Source organism: Saccopteryx leptura, chromosome 1, assembly GCF_036850995.1.
Source record: "Saccopteryx leptura isolate mSacLep1 chromosome 1, mSacLep1_pri_phased_curated, whole genome shotgun sequence".
In the NCBI taxonomy this organism is placed as follows: Eukaryota; Metazoa; Chordata; class Mammalia; order Chiroptera; family Emballonuridae; genus Saccopteryx; species Saccopteryx leptura.
In genome coordinates, this window is record NC_089503.1 from 389,288,125 (window position 1) to 389,304,985 (window position 16,861).

General features: G+C 37.5%; 1 protein-coding gene across 1 annotated transcript in view; it reads right to left on the reverse strand.

The window, feature by feature from the left end:
• LOC136388496 (uncharacterized protein PF3D7_1120000-like) overlaps positions 1-16,861 on the reverse strand; it is a 419,710-nt gene that overhangs the window by 145,100 nt on the left and 257,749 nt on the right. The window contains exon 18 of the mRNA XM_066360321.1: positions 4,185-4,208. Within this exon, the coding sequence (XP_066216418.1) occupies positions 4,185-4,208 (24 nt within the window). The remainder of the gene's footprint in view (positions 1-4,184; positions 4,209-16,861) is intronic.

The window sequence follows — 16,861 nt, forward strand, 5'->3', positions numbered from 1 at the left end:
TGCTCAGCAAGAGAAACTGACAACAAAATAAATAGACAGACAACTAAATGGGAAATTATATTTTCAAACAACAGTTCAAATAAGGGCCTAATATCCAAAATATACAAAGAACTCATAAAACTCAACAACAAAAAAACAAACAATCCAATAAAAAAATGGGAAGATGACATGAACAGACACTTCTCCCAGGAAGAAATACAAATGGACAACAGATATATGAAAAGATGCTCATCTTCTTTAGTTATTAGAGAAATGCAAATCAAAACTGCAATGAGATACCACCTCACACCTGTTAGATTAGCTATTATCAACAAGACAAGTAATGACAAGTGTTGGAGAGGCTGTGGAGAAAAAGGAACCCTCATTCACTGTTGGTGGGAAGTTAAGTAGTACAACCATTATGGAAGAAAGTATGGTGGTTCCTCATAAAACTGAAAATAGAACTACCTTATGACCCAGCAATCCCTCTACTGGGTATATACCCCAACAACTCAGAAACATCGATACATAAAGACACATGCAGCCCCATGTTCATTGCAGCATTGTTCACAGTGGCCAAGACATAAAAACAACCAAAAAGCCCTTCAATAGAAGACTGGATAAAGAAGATGTGGCACATATACACTATGGAATACTACTCAGCCATAAGAAATAATGACATAGGATCATTACAAGCAAAATGGTAGTATCTTAATAACATTATATGAAGTGAAATAAGTAAATCAGAAAAAACCAAGAACTGCATTATTCCATACGTAGGTGAGATATAAAAGCGAGACTAAGAGACATTGATAAGAGTGTGGTGGTTACGGGGGTGGGGGAAGACAGAGAGGGAAAAGGGGAGGGGGAGGGGCACAAAGAAAACTGGATAGAAAGTGACAGTAGACAATCTGACTTTGGGTGATGGGTATGCAACATAATTGATTGACAAGATCACCTGGACATGTTTTCTTTGAACATATGTACTCTGATGTATTGATGTCACCCTAGTAAAATTAATAAAAAAAATTGAGTTGCTCTATGCTCATTGTCGTTCTCTTCTAGGAATTTTTTTATTTCTTCTTTGCTCTCATTCTTAATGCATTTGTTATTTAACAACCTGCTATTTAGTTTCCATGTGTTTGAGAATTTTTGAGCTTTTTGTTGTGGTTCATTTCTAGTTTCATGCCATTGTAATCAGAGAAAGTGCTTGATATGATTTCAATCTTCTTAAATTTGTTTAAGCCACTTTTATGCCTTAACATGTGGTCTATCCTAGAGAATGTACCATGAGCACTTGAAAAGAATGTATATTCTGCTGCTTTAGGGTGAAAGGTTCTGAAAACATCTGTTAAATCGAGTTGATCTAGTGTGTCCTTTAAGTCTGCTGTTTCTTTGTTAATTTTCTTTCTTGAGGATTTATCTAGTGATGTTAGTGAGGTATTAAAATCCCCTACTATTATAGTATTGCTGTTGATCTCGCTTTTTATAACTATCAAAGTCTGCTTTATATATATAGGAGCTTCTATATTAGGTGCATAGATATTTATAATAGTTATATTTTCCTGTTGGATTACTCCCTTTATCATTATGTACTGGCATTCTTTATCTCTTACTATAGCCTTTGTTTTAAAGTTCATTTTGTCTGATAAAAATATTGCTACCCCAGCTTTTTTTTCATTTCCATTTGCATGAAATGTTTTTTTTTCCATCCTTTTACCATCAATCTATGTGCATCTTTTGTTTTAAGATGTGTCTCTTGTAGACAGCATCTGTATGGGTCCTGTTTTCTTATCCATGCAGCTACTCTATGTTTTTTGATTTGATCATTTATTCCATTTACATTTAAATTTATTATTGAAATATAGTTGTTTATTGCCATTTTATTTTTTAAAGCTGTATTCCTCTTTTACTATATTCTTTTCCCACTTTGATCTGTTTACAATAGGCCTCTTAACATTTCCTGCAGCATTGGTTTGGTTGTAATGAATTCCTTGAGTTTTTTTTTGTTTTGTTTCATTTTTTGTCTGGGAAGCTTTTATTTCTTTTTCAATTTTAAATGATAGCCTTGTTGGATAAAGCAGTCTTGGTTGTAGGCTTTTGTTCTGCATTACTTTGAATATTTCTTACCATTTTCTTCTGGCCTCAAGTGTTTCTGTTGAGAAGTCAGATGTCATCATTATGGGGGCTCCTTTGTAAGTGATAGCTTTTTTTTCTCTTGCAGCTTTTAATATTTTCTCTTTATCACTTAGGTTTGGTTTTATAATTATGATGTGTCTTTGTGTAGGTTTCTTTGGGTTTCTCTTTATTGGAGTTCTCTTTGCTTTTTGAAATTGTGCGAGTTTCTCCTGCATTAATTTAGGGAAGTTTTCAGCTATGGTATGATTGAAAAAAGTCTCTATCCCTTTTCTTTCTCTTCTTCTTCAGGAAACTCTATGATGTGATGTTATTTTTCTTTATGTTGTCACAGAACTCTCTAAATTTTCTTCAGACTTTTTGAGTCTCCTTTATTTTTTCTTCTATGCTTTCTTGCCTTCATTCAAGTTGTTCTCCAACTCGCTGATTCAATCTTGATCTCTATCCATCCTGTTTTTAATTCTTTCCATTGTGGTCTTCATTTCTGATATTGTATTTGTCATCTCTGACTGATTCTTTTATAATATTTCAATATCACTTTTTATACTTGCTATTTTTTTATTTAGGTGTTCATAATAACCATCAATTGTTTATCTAAGATCCCTAAGCATCCTTACAATAATTATTTTGAACTCCTCATCCTGAAGTTTGGTTATTTCCATATCACTCAGTTCTGAAGTTTTATCTTGTGGTTTTATTTGGATTGCACTTCTCTGTCTCCTCATTTTTTCTATCTGTTTGGGTCTTTCATTTGTAGAGCTAGTTGAGTCTAGGCTTGGTGTTGTTTGCCTCCAGTTTTCAATTGTGTTATTTCTAGGTTTTCATGGGTTGTCATCAGCTATTATTTATAATCCACTTTTGGATTTGGGCCACTTTGAAGTCTTGATTTGTTTATTTTCTTAACAGGTGATAGCTTTGTTTACTGGTCTCAGCAGGGGCTTATTTGAAACTGTAGCCAGGAATGCAGTGGGTATAACTGAGACTCTGAAGTCCTCTTCTACCAGTTAATCTCTCTGGGGGTAGGGTCTTTTCTCAGCTTCAGTAGGGAGAGGTGTATCTCTGATCTCCATGGAGACCAGTTACTGCCCCTCCTCCCCACTTCTTATTTTCAGCTGTGTCTTGCTGAACTGATTGGAACTGAAGAGATGTCTGGAGATCTGTGCCCTGGAAGCACTTTAGTCTTTTGTTTTGTGGAAGGATCAGCCCTTCCCTCAGCTATGGCCACCTCCAGCACTGAATGAGTCAGCTTCTCAGTTTGTCCTCTGGCCCTCAGTGTCTGCTCCTTACTCTCCCCTTACATCTTGGAAGACAAACCGGCCCTTTCACACACCTCGCTCCCTGGTTGCCAGGCAAGTGGCTGTGAGCAGTATTTTCTGCTCTTTTCTCTGGAGTGAGAGCTGCTATGCGCTCTCAACCTCACCCCTCACTCCGTTTCTGTAAGAAGGGGAGATTCAGGCCCTCCCTACCAAGTTTGTTGTTTCTTCTTATTTGCTCCTTGGTTTTTGAGAGCTGTTCTTGCAGTCAAGAGTTGGTTTTTCACGCTAATTGTTTCTAAATTGATTTGTTTTCCAGTATGGTGGTGAAAGCAGGGAGTCTGTGCATCTGCCTAATCAGCTGCCATCTTTAGGATCTCAGGAGTCGGTTTGTATGTGCATCTATTCACAACATTTGTGGTCATCGATTAATTCACAACCTTATTGTATCTCAGTTTCTGTTTTAAGTCATGTCTGAATGTAGCTGAGTGAATAAGATGAAGAGAAAGAAGAAGGGAGGTTTAGAATCAAATGACCTGAGCTGTCTTTGAGGAAACTTACACTCAGAAACATTAAAAGTACCAAAACTTGCAAATATGTTGGTGATAATATTCATTTGACCAAAAAGCCTCTGTCACCTTAATTTCAACAAGGCAAATACAGTGGTAACAATTGGAGAAATTGAGAAGTAAATGAAGTGGTTATCAGAGTGGAAGAATCAAGACACCAAGACAAAGGTAGCTTGTCCCTGAGAGAGAACACAAGGGATAAGAAACTGGTGAGGGAAGGACAGGGCAGTAGATCATTGGTACTTACTTTTTTCTTGTGCATTTTGCTCAGCTGAAAAACAAAGGAAGAAATACACAAATCATTCCATATGAAAGCACAATGTTGGATAGGAAGGAGAACAGAAAGGGGGCCCTTCCATAGTTCACTCTGGAGCACACCTGACCCATCTCTGTGAAAGTAGGAACCCTGAGGATCCAAAGGACACCTCAACCATCGGTGTCAATGTTGTTTTCCTTCCCCTGTTCCTTGTGCACAAGAAACTAAGTCAGGAAATAAAATGATGAGTGTGGTCAGAAATTCTGGCATGTGCCATACTAAGTGTTCCCCTGTCACTAGACTATCACCATTTTCAGGCTAAAACCAAATGCATTTTCATGTGAGACAGTTACTTCATCAGTGCTGGGGACTTGTAGAGTAGAGGCACTATCTGTCCCAAACTGTTTATATTGTACTCGTCGTATGACACCCGCTCTGTACAAAGAAGGATACATTCCTAAAGAACATTTCTAAGGAAAGAAAAATATAACATAAATTGTCATTAGAAAAAGATACTATTAACATTTGAATGATTAAGGTGTTTTTTTTTTTTCTGAGATATATCATGGTCAATATTTATTACTTGTGTCCTTCACATATTACGTAGAGATCAGAGCTTTATTCCTTTTGCCCTCACCTTAAGATATTACATCCTTCAGAAAACTGCTTATTGTTAAGGTCTCTTTGACATTTGTTAACTGTATTAACAATAAGGCTAAAGAATAAGAAACTAGCAATTTTGGATATTTCTAAAAGCTGGAAAAAATGGGTAAAACATTTAGAAAGCTTTGAATACTGGTCATATGATCAAGGAGAGTGGAAGAGGGAAGCCCCAGTCTGTAACATCTGACCAGTGAGTGATACATGGTATTTGTCATGACACCGGCTTTGAGGAGACAATGGGCAGAGGCACCGAATTCTCATTTCGCAGACTGTTTTCTAAAGACTTTGGAGAAGTATCCATTGCATAGGAATGGGCACTCAAAATTAGAATATTGTACAGAAGCCCTAAATTTGGCATTTTAAAAAAAACACACATAAACAGACATATATATGTATGTATATATGTGCTGATATATACACTAATATCTACATGTCTATATCTATATATACTAAACACTGTGAATCTGTCAGCTTGAAGGCTTTCATCTAATAATATTCTGAATGAAACTGTGACAATTCTCTGCTTGACTCTTGCAGCCAATTTTACAGGGAAATAGCTGTGTAAATTACAAAGAGATACAAGAAAAAATGAAGGACAGGAAAAAGAAGTCAACAGAGTCCCAAGTGAAGGAAGTAAAGTCCCCGAACCATGTGAAGGGACAGGAGAAATCAAGGAGGAGAACAGACCAATGGAAGGCACCAGATAAAAAGGGAGGAAATATCAAAGGGTGAAATATACCAGATGGTTTCAAGTGGATGAAAAGTAAAAAAAAAGTATCAGTAATTTTACCTGATTTTATGTTAAATTTCTCTGAAAAAGAAAATGTTAATTTCAATTTCATGAGAAACAGTCACAAAGAGATTTTAGATTTCCTGATATTTTCAAACATAAAATTAGGTTAATTTCAAATGAACAATCACACACACACACACACACACACATACACACACACACACACACACACCTCAAATCACACATGCCTCCCCAAAACACAGTAGCTCAGAGCTCACTATTGACCACTGGTATTTTACAATAAATTAAAAGGAGGAAAAGGGTGTTAATTTAGTAAAATAGTATAAAAATTTAAAAATATTTGTATTGCTGTTTTATTTGTAAAGTAATTGATTTTTGTAAATATTTTTTATATACAATATTAATATAACTGAGGAAAGGAATGGGAGATAGAAACATAACATGTGGACCCATAGTGCCTTCAGTTTGTGTGTTGTTTGCCCCATTTGCCTTTTCTGGGCAAGTCGAGGGTTGAACTGACAAACTCAGTGTTCAAGGTCCACGCTCTACCCATGGGGCCACCAGAGATAAGGCTAAAAATATTCTTGGTCTACTTGAAATATTTATGTTCCTGTTAATCAGTTTGTCAGTTTTGGTATGGTCATTGGATACGTTAAACACATCAGTGATTCTCACTGCTGCGGCAGCGACATCGTGCAGAGTGGCCACCACACTGTGGAAGGAGCACTGAGACACAGCTCCTCCCAGTGACACAGGGTCAGGGGTCTGGGTGCTGCGTCCTCCATGTTTTTGTTCACGGACTGATTTTTAATCACACTTTGTCTGAGTTTCTGTTATAACTCATTTCTGAGTGAAGAATATCTTGACACTTATGGGTGTAGAATTGAAGAGACAGAGAGAGACAGGAGTGGGATTCTCTGACCGAGATTTTGTTTTTCACAGGAAGTTACTGAGCCTTTCTCTTAACTGAAAAACAAATATCTCAGCTCACACGGACGAGACAGGTTTTCTGCCCATTGTAAAGAAGTGACTGCAAAAGCATTACATCTGCTAATGGTTGTTTCTGCAAAGTGGTCAGCTCACACCCATTGCATAAATAAGGAATATATCCTGAAGATCCATTTCACTGAAATCATCACTACAATTATAAAATGTCACATGACATATTGGGACATAAATATTTAAAGTAAATAAAAGCATGACAGGAGGATACGTGACTGGGTGGTGAGCACACTGCCATGTACAGATGGGGTGTGAGAGAATGCTGCATTGCAATCTGCATAGATCGATTACTCAATGTCACCCCAATAAATTCAATAAATATTAAAACAATCTGTTAAATAGGAGAAATGAAGCATAATTAATGCATTCTCTAGAATTTTTATAATATTCATTTGATATTTAAAAAATTATTCTTGATTACTTTTTGCTCTATATGAACCACTGTGAAATATTTTTCATATTTAAAATGAACTTTGCACATATATATATATGTAATATATATATGTAATCCATTTTTATTGCAGTACCTTCATTTTACAAATTTGTTTCTATCACTGTAGCAATGTTATTGAAAGACTGCTTGAATAGGCTTGTATAGGTTATTACAGGATTAGGTTCTTATGGGTGTCTATTCACAATGTTTTTGTACATCTATTAATTCTCAACTTTATTGTATCTGAGTGTCTGTTTTAACTCATGTCTAAATGAAGCTGAGGGAATCAGATGAAGGGAAAGAAATGACAGTGAGGGAAGTTCTGAGTCAAATGACCTGAGCTGACCTTTGAGAAAACTTACACTCAGAAACTTTAAAAGTACCTATGCTTGCAGATATATTAGTGATAAAATTCATTAGACAGAAAAGCTCTGTCTTCGTTATTTCAGTTGGAGAGGTAATAGTGGAAGAAACTGAGCAGCATATGAAAATAGAGAATCAGAGTTGGGAGGCCAAAATACTGAGTGAAAAGGTAGATGATCATTGAGACGGAAAACAACAGTATAAAGAACAGATGAGAGAATGATTGGAAGAGTTGGTTATTGGTACTGAACTTTCTCCTGGTCACTCTCATGTAAAAGACAAAAGGAAGAAAGAAAGAAATCATTCCAAGTGAAAGCACACTATCTGGTAAGAAGGAGAACAGAAATGAGCCCTTTCCTAGTTCACTGTGGAGCACACGGGAACCCATGTCTGTGAAAGCAGGAACCCTGAGGATCCAAAGGACACCTCACCCATCAGAGTCAGTGCTGTTCTCCCTCCTCCGTCCCTTGTGCACAGGAAACTAAGTCAGGACATAAAGGATCACGTTGCTATGCTAGAAACCCTGGGGTGTGCAATACTAAGCGTTCTCATGTCCTGGGATTTTCACGTTTTTCAGATTAAAAAAGAAACGTATTCACACAGGAGACAAGGACTTAAGCAGCAATGAGGAAGTGAACAGGAGAGGCCCCATCATGAGAAAATGGGGTTTGTTGCACTCGTCATATGACACCTGCCCTGTACATAGACAATAGATTCCTAAAGACCAATACCAAGGAAACAATATATAGTTGTAATTGTTAGAAAAAGACAATTTTAAGCTGTGAATGATTAACTTTTCATTATTTTTGAAACATCGTAATCAATTATTTTTCTTGTACCCTTCACATAAAAGGTATAGTTCAGAAATGAATCGCTTTTCCACTTACTTTAAGATAATTCATCCTTCTGCAAATTGTTTATTTTTAAGTGCAGTTTGTCAGTTGATAACAGTGTCAACTCAATGTCAAAGGAAAAAAGACAGACATGGTTGCATATTTTTAAGGGCCAGAAATAATTATGTAAAATATTTAGAGAGCTTGGAACACCTGGTCATTTGATCAAGGACAGTGGAACCGGGTCACCCTCCTCTCTCACATCTGACCAGTGATTGATACAAGGTATTTATCATGACTCAGGCTGTGAAAGGAAAATGGACAGAGACACTGAATGCTGATAGTTCGAAGGCTTTTTTCTTAATGGTTTGGAGAAATATCAGTGGCATAGTAATGCGCACTCAAATTTGTGATATTTGACAGAGGTCCTAGGTTTAAATATTTTCCTAACACACACACACACAGATACATATATATCAATGTGAGTGTGTCTGTGTGTGTATATGTCTGGGTATATATACACACACACACATATACATAAATATATAAATACTAAATCCATGTATCATTCAGATTGAAACTGTTCATGTGACCAAATTCTTAATGAAAGTGTGGGAATTCCTGCAAGACTGATGTCACCAAAGTTCACAAGGCAATGACTGTGTACAGTGACAGAAGAAGGCGTGGGGAAGGATGAACGGGGTGAATCAGGAATCAGCAAAGCCCTGAATGGGAGAAGTGCTGTTTGAGATCAGGGATGGGGACATCAGACATCTAGGGTGAGGACAGGCCAACAGGAGATGCTTGAATAAAAAAGCCAGAAATGTCAAAGAGAGATATTAACCAAATGTTTTTAAGTGGATCAAGAGTACAAGAATATCAGTAATTTTACCAAATTCTATCCCAAATTCTCCTGAAAAAGAAGAAAAGAAAATGTCAACATCAATTTCACAGGAAACAATTACAAGAGGAATTCAAGTTTACTGATAAATCCAATTTGAAATGAGGATAGTTTCAGATGAACACGCAAACATATGTTGAATCACTCATGTTCCTCCAAAACACACGTGTACATAGGAAATCAGAGCTCACTATTGTCCACAGGTGTTGTACAGGAAGTGAAACACTAGAAAAAAGTTAATGTAGTAAAATAATACAACATTTTTAAAAATATTGAATTTGCTCTTTAATTTATAAAATAATTGTATTTTTTCAAAAGATTTTATTAATTAATATTGTTGAAAAAAGAAATGAGAGGTTGGATCAAGGTGTTTGGACTCATAGCTACTCTACTTTAGCTGTAGCTGCTGCCCTGTGTGTAGTGTCCGGGCAAGTCCAGGGTCAAACCGGCCACCTCAGTGTTCCAGGTCCATGCTCTGTCCACGGGGCCAACACAGACTAGGTTGAAAACATTGTTAGTCACTTGAAATATTTATGTTCCTGTTATTCAGTTTGTGAGCTTTAGTATGGTCATTGGATGCTTTAAAAACATCAGAGAGTCTCACTGCTGTAGCAGCGACATCGTGCAGAGTGGCCACCACACTGTGGAAGGAGCACTGACACACAGCTCCTCCCAGTGCACAGGTTCAGAGGTCTGGGGGCTACATCCTCCATGGCTTGTCCATGGGTTGATTTTTTGTCATACTGTGTTTGAGTTTCTGTTTCACTCATTCCTGAATGAAGAATATCTTCATTCCTACAGGTGCTGAATTCAGGACAGAGAAAGGACTGGGATTCTCTGACGGAGATTCTGTTTCTCAGCGGACCTTACTGAGCCTTTACCTTATTTGAGAAACAAATAGCTCAGCTCACATATGAGACAGGTTTTCTACGCAATGTAGAGTGCTAGCCAAAGTGCTTAATGTGCTAATGGTTGTTTCTGCAACATGGACAAGTCTCATCTATTCCATAAATAAAGAAAAAACCTTGAAAATCCATCCCACTGAAATTATCACTGCAAGTTACAAATACTATGTGACATGCAGGGACATAGAGGTTTAAAATAAATAGAAGGGTGACAGAGATCCGTGACTGGGTGGGGAACTCACCGCGAGGTACACATGGGGTGTGAGAGAATCGTGCACCTGAGACCTGCATACATGTATTAACCAAGGTCACCACAATAAATATAAAAATACATAAAACCACGCTTTAAATACGAGAAGTAAAACATATTTTTAAAATCCTGTAGAATTTTAAAAATATTTGATATTTTTAAATAAAATCATATTTTATATTTTCACTCTATACAAAGCATTATGATATATTTGTCATATTTAAAATAGTCTTTTGATGCTTCTTTATATAAATGTATTCTATTTTAATTGCAGTACCTTCACTGTACAAGTCACTGAAAGACAGCTTGCATAGGTAAATACAGGGTTAGGTTCTTACATGCATCTATTCATAACATTTTGGTCCACCTAGTAATTTTCAGCCATATTGAACCTGAATGTCTGTTTTAACTCATGTCTGAATGAAGCTGAGTGAATCAGATGAAGGTACGAAATGACAGTGAGGGAGGTTCTGAGTCAAGTGACCTGAGCTGTTCTTGGAGAAAACGTGCACTCAAAAACTTTAAATGTTTCTAAATCTAGATATCTTAGTGATAAAATTCATTTGACTGAAATGCCTTGTTCATTGATTGTGAGAAGAGAAATGGTGGGTCATCATGAGAGAAATTGAAAAGAGAATGAAAAAGACCAATTAGAGTTAAAAAGCCAAGACACTGAGACAAAAGGCAGGTGGTCACTGAGAGAGAAGACGAGGGACTAAGGAACAGACGAGAGAATGACCAGGGATGTGGCTAAGGGCACTTACCTCTCTTGGGTTCACTCTCGGCTGAAAAGGAAAAGGAGGAAATAAACCTCTCGTTCCAAGTGAAGACACAATATCGGGTAAAGAAGAACACACAATGCGTCCCCTTTCCTAGATCACAGAGGAGCTCACACTGACTCAGATCTGTGAAGGTCAGAACCATCGGGTTCCAAGATGACCTGTCACATAAGAGACAGTGCTGTGTCCTCCCCTGTCCCCTGTGCCCCGGACACTAAGTCAGGAAGTAAAATGATGATGGTGTCAGGTCAGACATTTTGGAATGTGCAACACTAAGCATTCCCCTGTCACTGCACTGTCACCTTTTTCAGATAAAGAATATTTCACACATGAGACAGAAACTTAACTTGTGATGGGAAGCGGAGAGTAGAGGTACCCGTCTCGATATAGTGTAATATTACCTTTATTTTTCTGAATTTGTTCTGAAAAAGAAAGAAAAGAAAAGATCAATGTCAACTTCATGAGTAAGAACCACAAAGAGAATTCAATTTTACTGATAAAGTTTAATTTGAAATTAACCAATCACACTTCAGATGAACCACAAACACAACAGATCACAAACACCCGTCCAAAACACACACCTACCCTCAAGATCAGAGCTCACTTTTGGCCACAGGTGTTCTATAGTACACGAAATTATGAAATATAAAGTTAATTTGGTAAAATAACATAAAATTTTTAAAATGTTGTTTTTGTGTTAAAATTATGAACTAATCTTTTTGGGAAAATATTTTATTTTTTAATATTATAGAGAAAAAGAATAGAAGGCAGGAGTGAAGAGTGTGGACTCATACCTGCTTCACTGTAGCTGTAGCTGCTGCCCTGGGTGCCGTGTCTGGGCAAGTCCAGGGTCGAACTGGCCACCTCAGTGTTCCAGGTCCACGCTCTGTCCACGGGGCCACCACAAGCCATGGTAAAGTTATTCTTGGTCTCTGCTTGTATAAGTAAATGCAGGGTTAGGTTCTTATGTGCGTCTATTCACAATGTTTTTATCCAACTAAAACTCTCAACATTATTGTATTAAGTGTCTGTTTTAAGTCAGGCCCAAATGAAACTAAATAAATCAGATGAAGGGAAAGAAATAATAATGAGGGAGGTTCTGAATCACATGACCTGAGCTGTTCTTGGAGAAAACTTACAACCAAAATATTTAAAACTGTCTACACTTGTAGATATGCTGTTGATAAAATTTATTTGATAGAAAGTCTCTATCTTTTTTATTTCAACAAGAGGACAATTGGCGCCTGACCTGTGGTGGCGCAGTGGATAAAGCGTCGACCTGGAAAGGTGAGATCGCCGTTTTGAAACCCTGGGCTTGCCTGGTCAAGGCACATATGGGAGTTGATGCTTCCTGCTCTTCCCCCCGCCTCTCCCCCCCCCCTCTCTAAAATGAATAAAGAAAATTAAAATTAAAAAAAGAAGACAATTGGGGAGGTATTAATGTGAGAAACTGAACAACATGTGAACACAGGGAATCAGAGCTGGAAGAATAAGACACTGAGACAAAGGCAAATGGTCACTGAGAGAGAAGACAGGGGATAAGGAAGAGGTGAGGGAAGGACAGGGAGGTTATTGGTACTGACTTGTCTCCTGTTCACTCTCAGGAGAAAGGGAAAAGGAAGAAATGAACAAATCATTCCAAGTGAAACAGATTATCTTGAATAAGGAAGAAGAGAAATCAAATCCCTTTTGTAGTTCACTCTGGAGCACACATTGACACATATTTACAAAAGTAGTAACAACAAGGTTCCAAAGGACACGTCACTCATTGGAGGTAATACTGTCACCTCCACTCTCCCTTGTGCACAAGAAACCAGATCAGGAAATAAAGCCATGCGGGCGTTAGGTCAGAAATTCTGGGATGTGCAACACTAAGTGTTCCTGTCAGTGGACTATCAACTTTTTGTTTGTTTTTTAAAAACACATGTATCCACACAGGAAACATGGACTTCACTAGCATTGAGGAGTGAACAGGAGAAACACATATCTCCACAAAACAGGTTTTGCTGCACTAGTAACATGACTCCTGCTCTGTGCATAGAGGGATATACAGTGTGTCCGTAAAGTCATGGTGCATTTTTTGACCAGTCACAGGAAAGTAACAAAAGACGATAGAAATGTGAAATCTGGACCAAATAAAAGGAAAACTCTCCCAGTTTCATACCTATTCAGTGCAGTTCACTGTGGGCTCACGCACACATTTTTTAGGGTTCCTTAGGTAGCTATCCCGTATAGCTTTTACAGACTCATCACTGACTGATGGCCTACCAGAATGGGGTTTCTCCACCAAACTGCTGGTTTCCTTCAACTGCTTATCCCACCGAGTAATGCTATTCCTATGTGGTGGCGTTTCGTATAAACACACCGATATTCACTTTGTACTTTGGTCATGGATTCGAATTTATTGAGCCACAGAACACACTGAACATTCCTCTGTACCGTCCACATCTCGACTGACATGGTTGTGGGCTGCTCTGCTGTTTACATGGTGTTACATCATCACTGCACATGCGCACATGCTGCCACATCATCCTACAGAAACTGGAAGGGTTTTGTTTTTATTTGGTGCAGATTTCACATTTCTATCATCTTCTATTGCTTTTCTTTGACCGGTAAAAAGTGCACCATGACTTTATGGACACACTGTAAATTCCCTAAAGACCATTCGTAAGGAAAAACTATGATTATCACTGGGATTAGAAAAAACTATTTTAAGTTTTGAATGAATAAATTTACTTTTTTTGAAATATCATGATCAATTATTTTCTCATACCCTTCACATAAAAGGTGCAGATCAGAGATGTATCACTTTTCCATGTGCCTTAAGACACTTTATTGTTCTGTACGTTGCTTAATGTAAAGTGCTGTTGTCATTTGATGCTGGTTTCAACAATAAAGCTGAAGAATAAAAAACGGGCACGGTTCAAATGACTTGGAGAGGTTTCTCTAAATCTACGCACTCTAGTTGACCAATGTCTACCTGTTAAATTTAATTTCTAACCCCCCCCAAGAAAGGGCATGATTGGATATAATTAAAATACAGAAAAAATTATGTAGATTATTTAGAGACCTTGGAACACCTGGGTCATATGATCAAGAACAATGGAAGAAGGATGCCCCACTCTGTCACATCTGACCAGTGAATGATAGAAGGTATTTATCATGACACAGGCTTTGGGGAAACAATGAGGAGAGACAATGGATGCTGATAGCTTGGAGTCATTTTTTTCTCAAAGGGTTTGGGAAGTACTAATAGTGTAATAATCAGAAGTTAAACATGGAATACTTCATATAAATGGTAAGTTTGAATATTTTCTGGAAATACACACATAATCATTTATATATATGCTCACTAATAGAAACCTATAATACATGTATATTTTAAGAATCAGCCTGACCTGTGGTATCGCATTGCATAATGCTTCAATCTGGAACACTGAGGTTGCCGGTTTGAAACCCTGGGCTTGCCCAGTCAAGGCACATATATGGGAATTTATGCTTCCAGCTCCTTCCCCCTGTTCTTTCTGTCTCTCTCTGTCTCTCTCTCCTCTCCTCTCTCTCTGTATAATAAAAAATGAATAAATAATAAAAAAAGAATCATGTATCCATGAGCTTAACACTCTTCATCTCACCAATGTCTTAATGGAACTGTGACAATTTACTGCAAGACAGAGCAGCCATTGTCTACGGGGAAATAGTTGTGTAAAATGACAAAAGGAGGAATGAGAAAGGATGGAAGGTAAGAAACAGAATTAGACAGAGCTACAAATGGAAGAAATGCTGCTCAAACAGGGAGAGTGGACAATAGACATCTAGGAGGAGGACAGGCCAACGGAGGGCACTTGGTTAAAAAGGCCAGAAGTTTCAAGGAGAGAAATAAACCAGATGATTTCAAGTGGATTAAGAATGTCAGTACTCTTACCTAGCTTTTCTCTAACATGTCCTGAAAAAGACAAAAAAGAAAAGGTCAACGTCAATTTTATGGAAACAACCAAAAAATCATTGAAATTTACTGATAAATTAAAATTTAAAATTAGGTTTATTTTAGATGAAGACACAAAGTACATGTCAAATCACACATGTCACCACAATCACACACCTACACACTCACTACTATCAACAGATGTTCTACAGTAATAATGAGTTGGAAATGGAGTTACTTTAATAAAATAATATAAAATTATTAAAATATGAATTTTGTTGTATAATTAAAATTTTTAAAAAAAACTTTTTTATTTGTTAATATTACATAGAGAAGGGATGAGAGGCGGGAGGGAAGCGTGTGGACTCATAGCTGCTTCACTGTAGCTGTAGCTGCTGCCCTGGGTGCCGTGTCTGGGCAAGTCCAGGGTCAAACTGACAACCTCAGTGTTCTAGGTCCACACTCTGTCCAGGGGCCACCACAGGCTAGGCTGAATATGTTCTTGGTCAATTTGAAATATTCATGTTTCTGTTACTCTGTTTGTTAGCTTTGTATGGTCATTGGATACTTTTAAACACATCAGTGAGTCTCACTGCTGCGGCAGCGACATGGTGCAGAGTGGCCACCACACTGTGGAAGGAGCACTGACACACAGCTCCTCCCAGTGACACAGGGTCAGGGGTCTGGGGGCTGCGTCCTCCATGTTTTTGTTCACGGACTGATTTTTAATCACACTGTGTCTGAGTTTCTGTTATAACTCATTTCTGAGTGAAGAATATCTTGACACTCATGGGTGTAGAATTGAAGAGAGAGAGAGAGACAGGAGTGGGATTCTCTGACCAAGATTTTGTTTTTCACAGCAAGTTACTGAGCCTTTCTCTTATCTGAGAAACAAATATCTCAGCTCACACGGACGAGACAGGTTTTCTGCACACTGTAAAGATGTGACTGCAAAAGCATTACATCTGCTAATGGTTGTTTCTGCAAAGTGGTCAGCTCACACCCATTGCATAAATAAGGAATACATCCTGAAGATTCATTTCACTGAAATCATCACTACAATTATAAAATGCCACATGACATATTGGGACATAAATATTTAAAGTAAATAAAAGCATGACAGGAGGATACGTGACTGGGTGGTGAACACACTGCCATTTACAGATGGGGTGTGAGAGAATGCTGCATTGCAATCTGCATAGATCGATTACTCAATGTCACCCCAATAAATTCAATAAATATTAAAACAATCCGTTAAGTAGCAGAAATGAAGCATATTTTAGGCATTCCGTAGAATTTTTATAATTATTCATTCAATATTTAAAAAATATTCTTGATTTCTTTTCTCTCTATATGGACCACTGTGAAATATTTTTCATATTTAAAATGACCTTTGCACATATATATATGTAATATATATATGTATTCCATTTTTATTACAGTACCTTCATTGTACAAATTTGTTTCTATCACTGTAGCAATGTTATTGAAAGACTGCTTGAATAGGCTTGTATAGGTTATTACAGGATTAGGTTCTTATGGGTGTCTATTCACAATGTTTTTGTACATCTATTAATTCTCAACTTTATTGTATCTGAGTGTCTGTTTTAACTCATGTCTAAATGAAGCTGAGTGAATCAGATGAAGGGAAAGAAATGACAGTGAGGGAAGTTCTGAGTCAAATGACCTGAGCTGACCTTGGAGAAAACTTACACTCAGAAACTTTAAAAGTACCTATGCTTGCAGATATCTTAGTGAAAAAATTCATTAGACAGAAAGGCTCTGTCTTCTTTATTTCAGTTGGAGAGGTAATAGTGGAAGAAACTGAGCAGCATATGGAAATAGAGAATCAGAGTTGGGAGG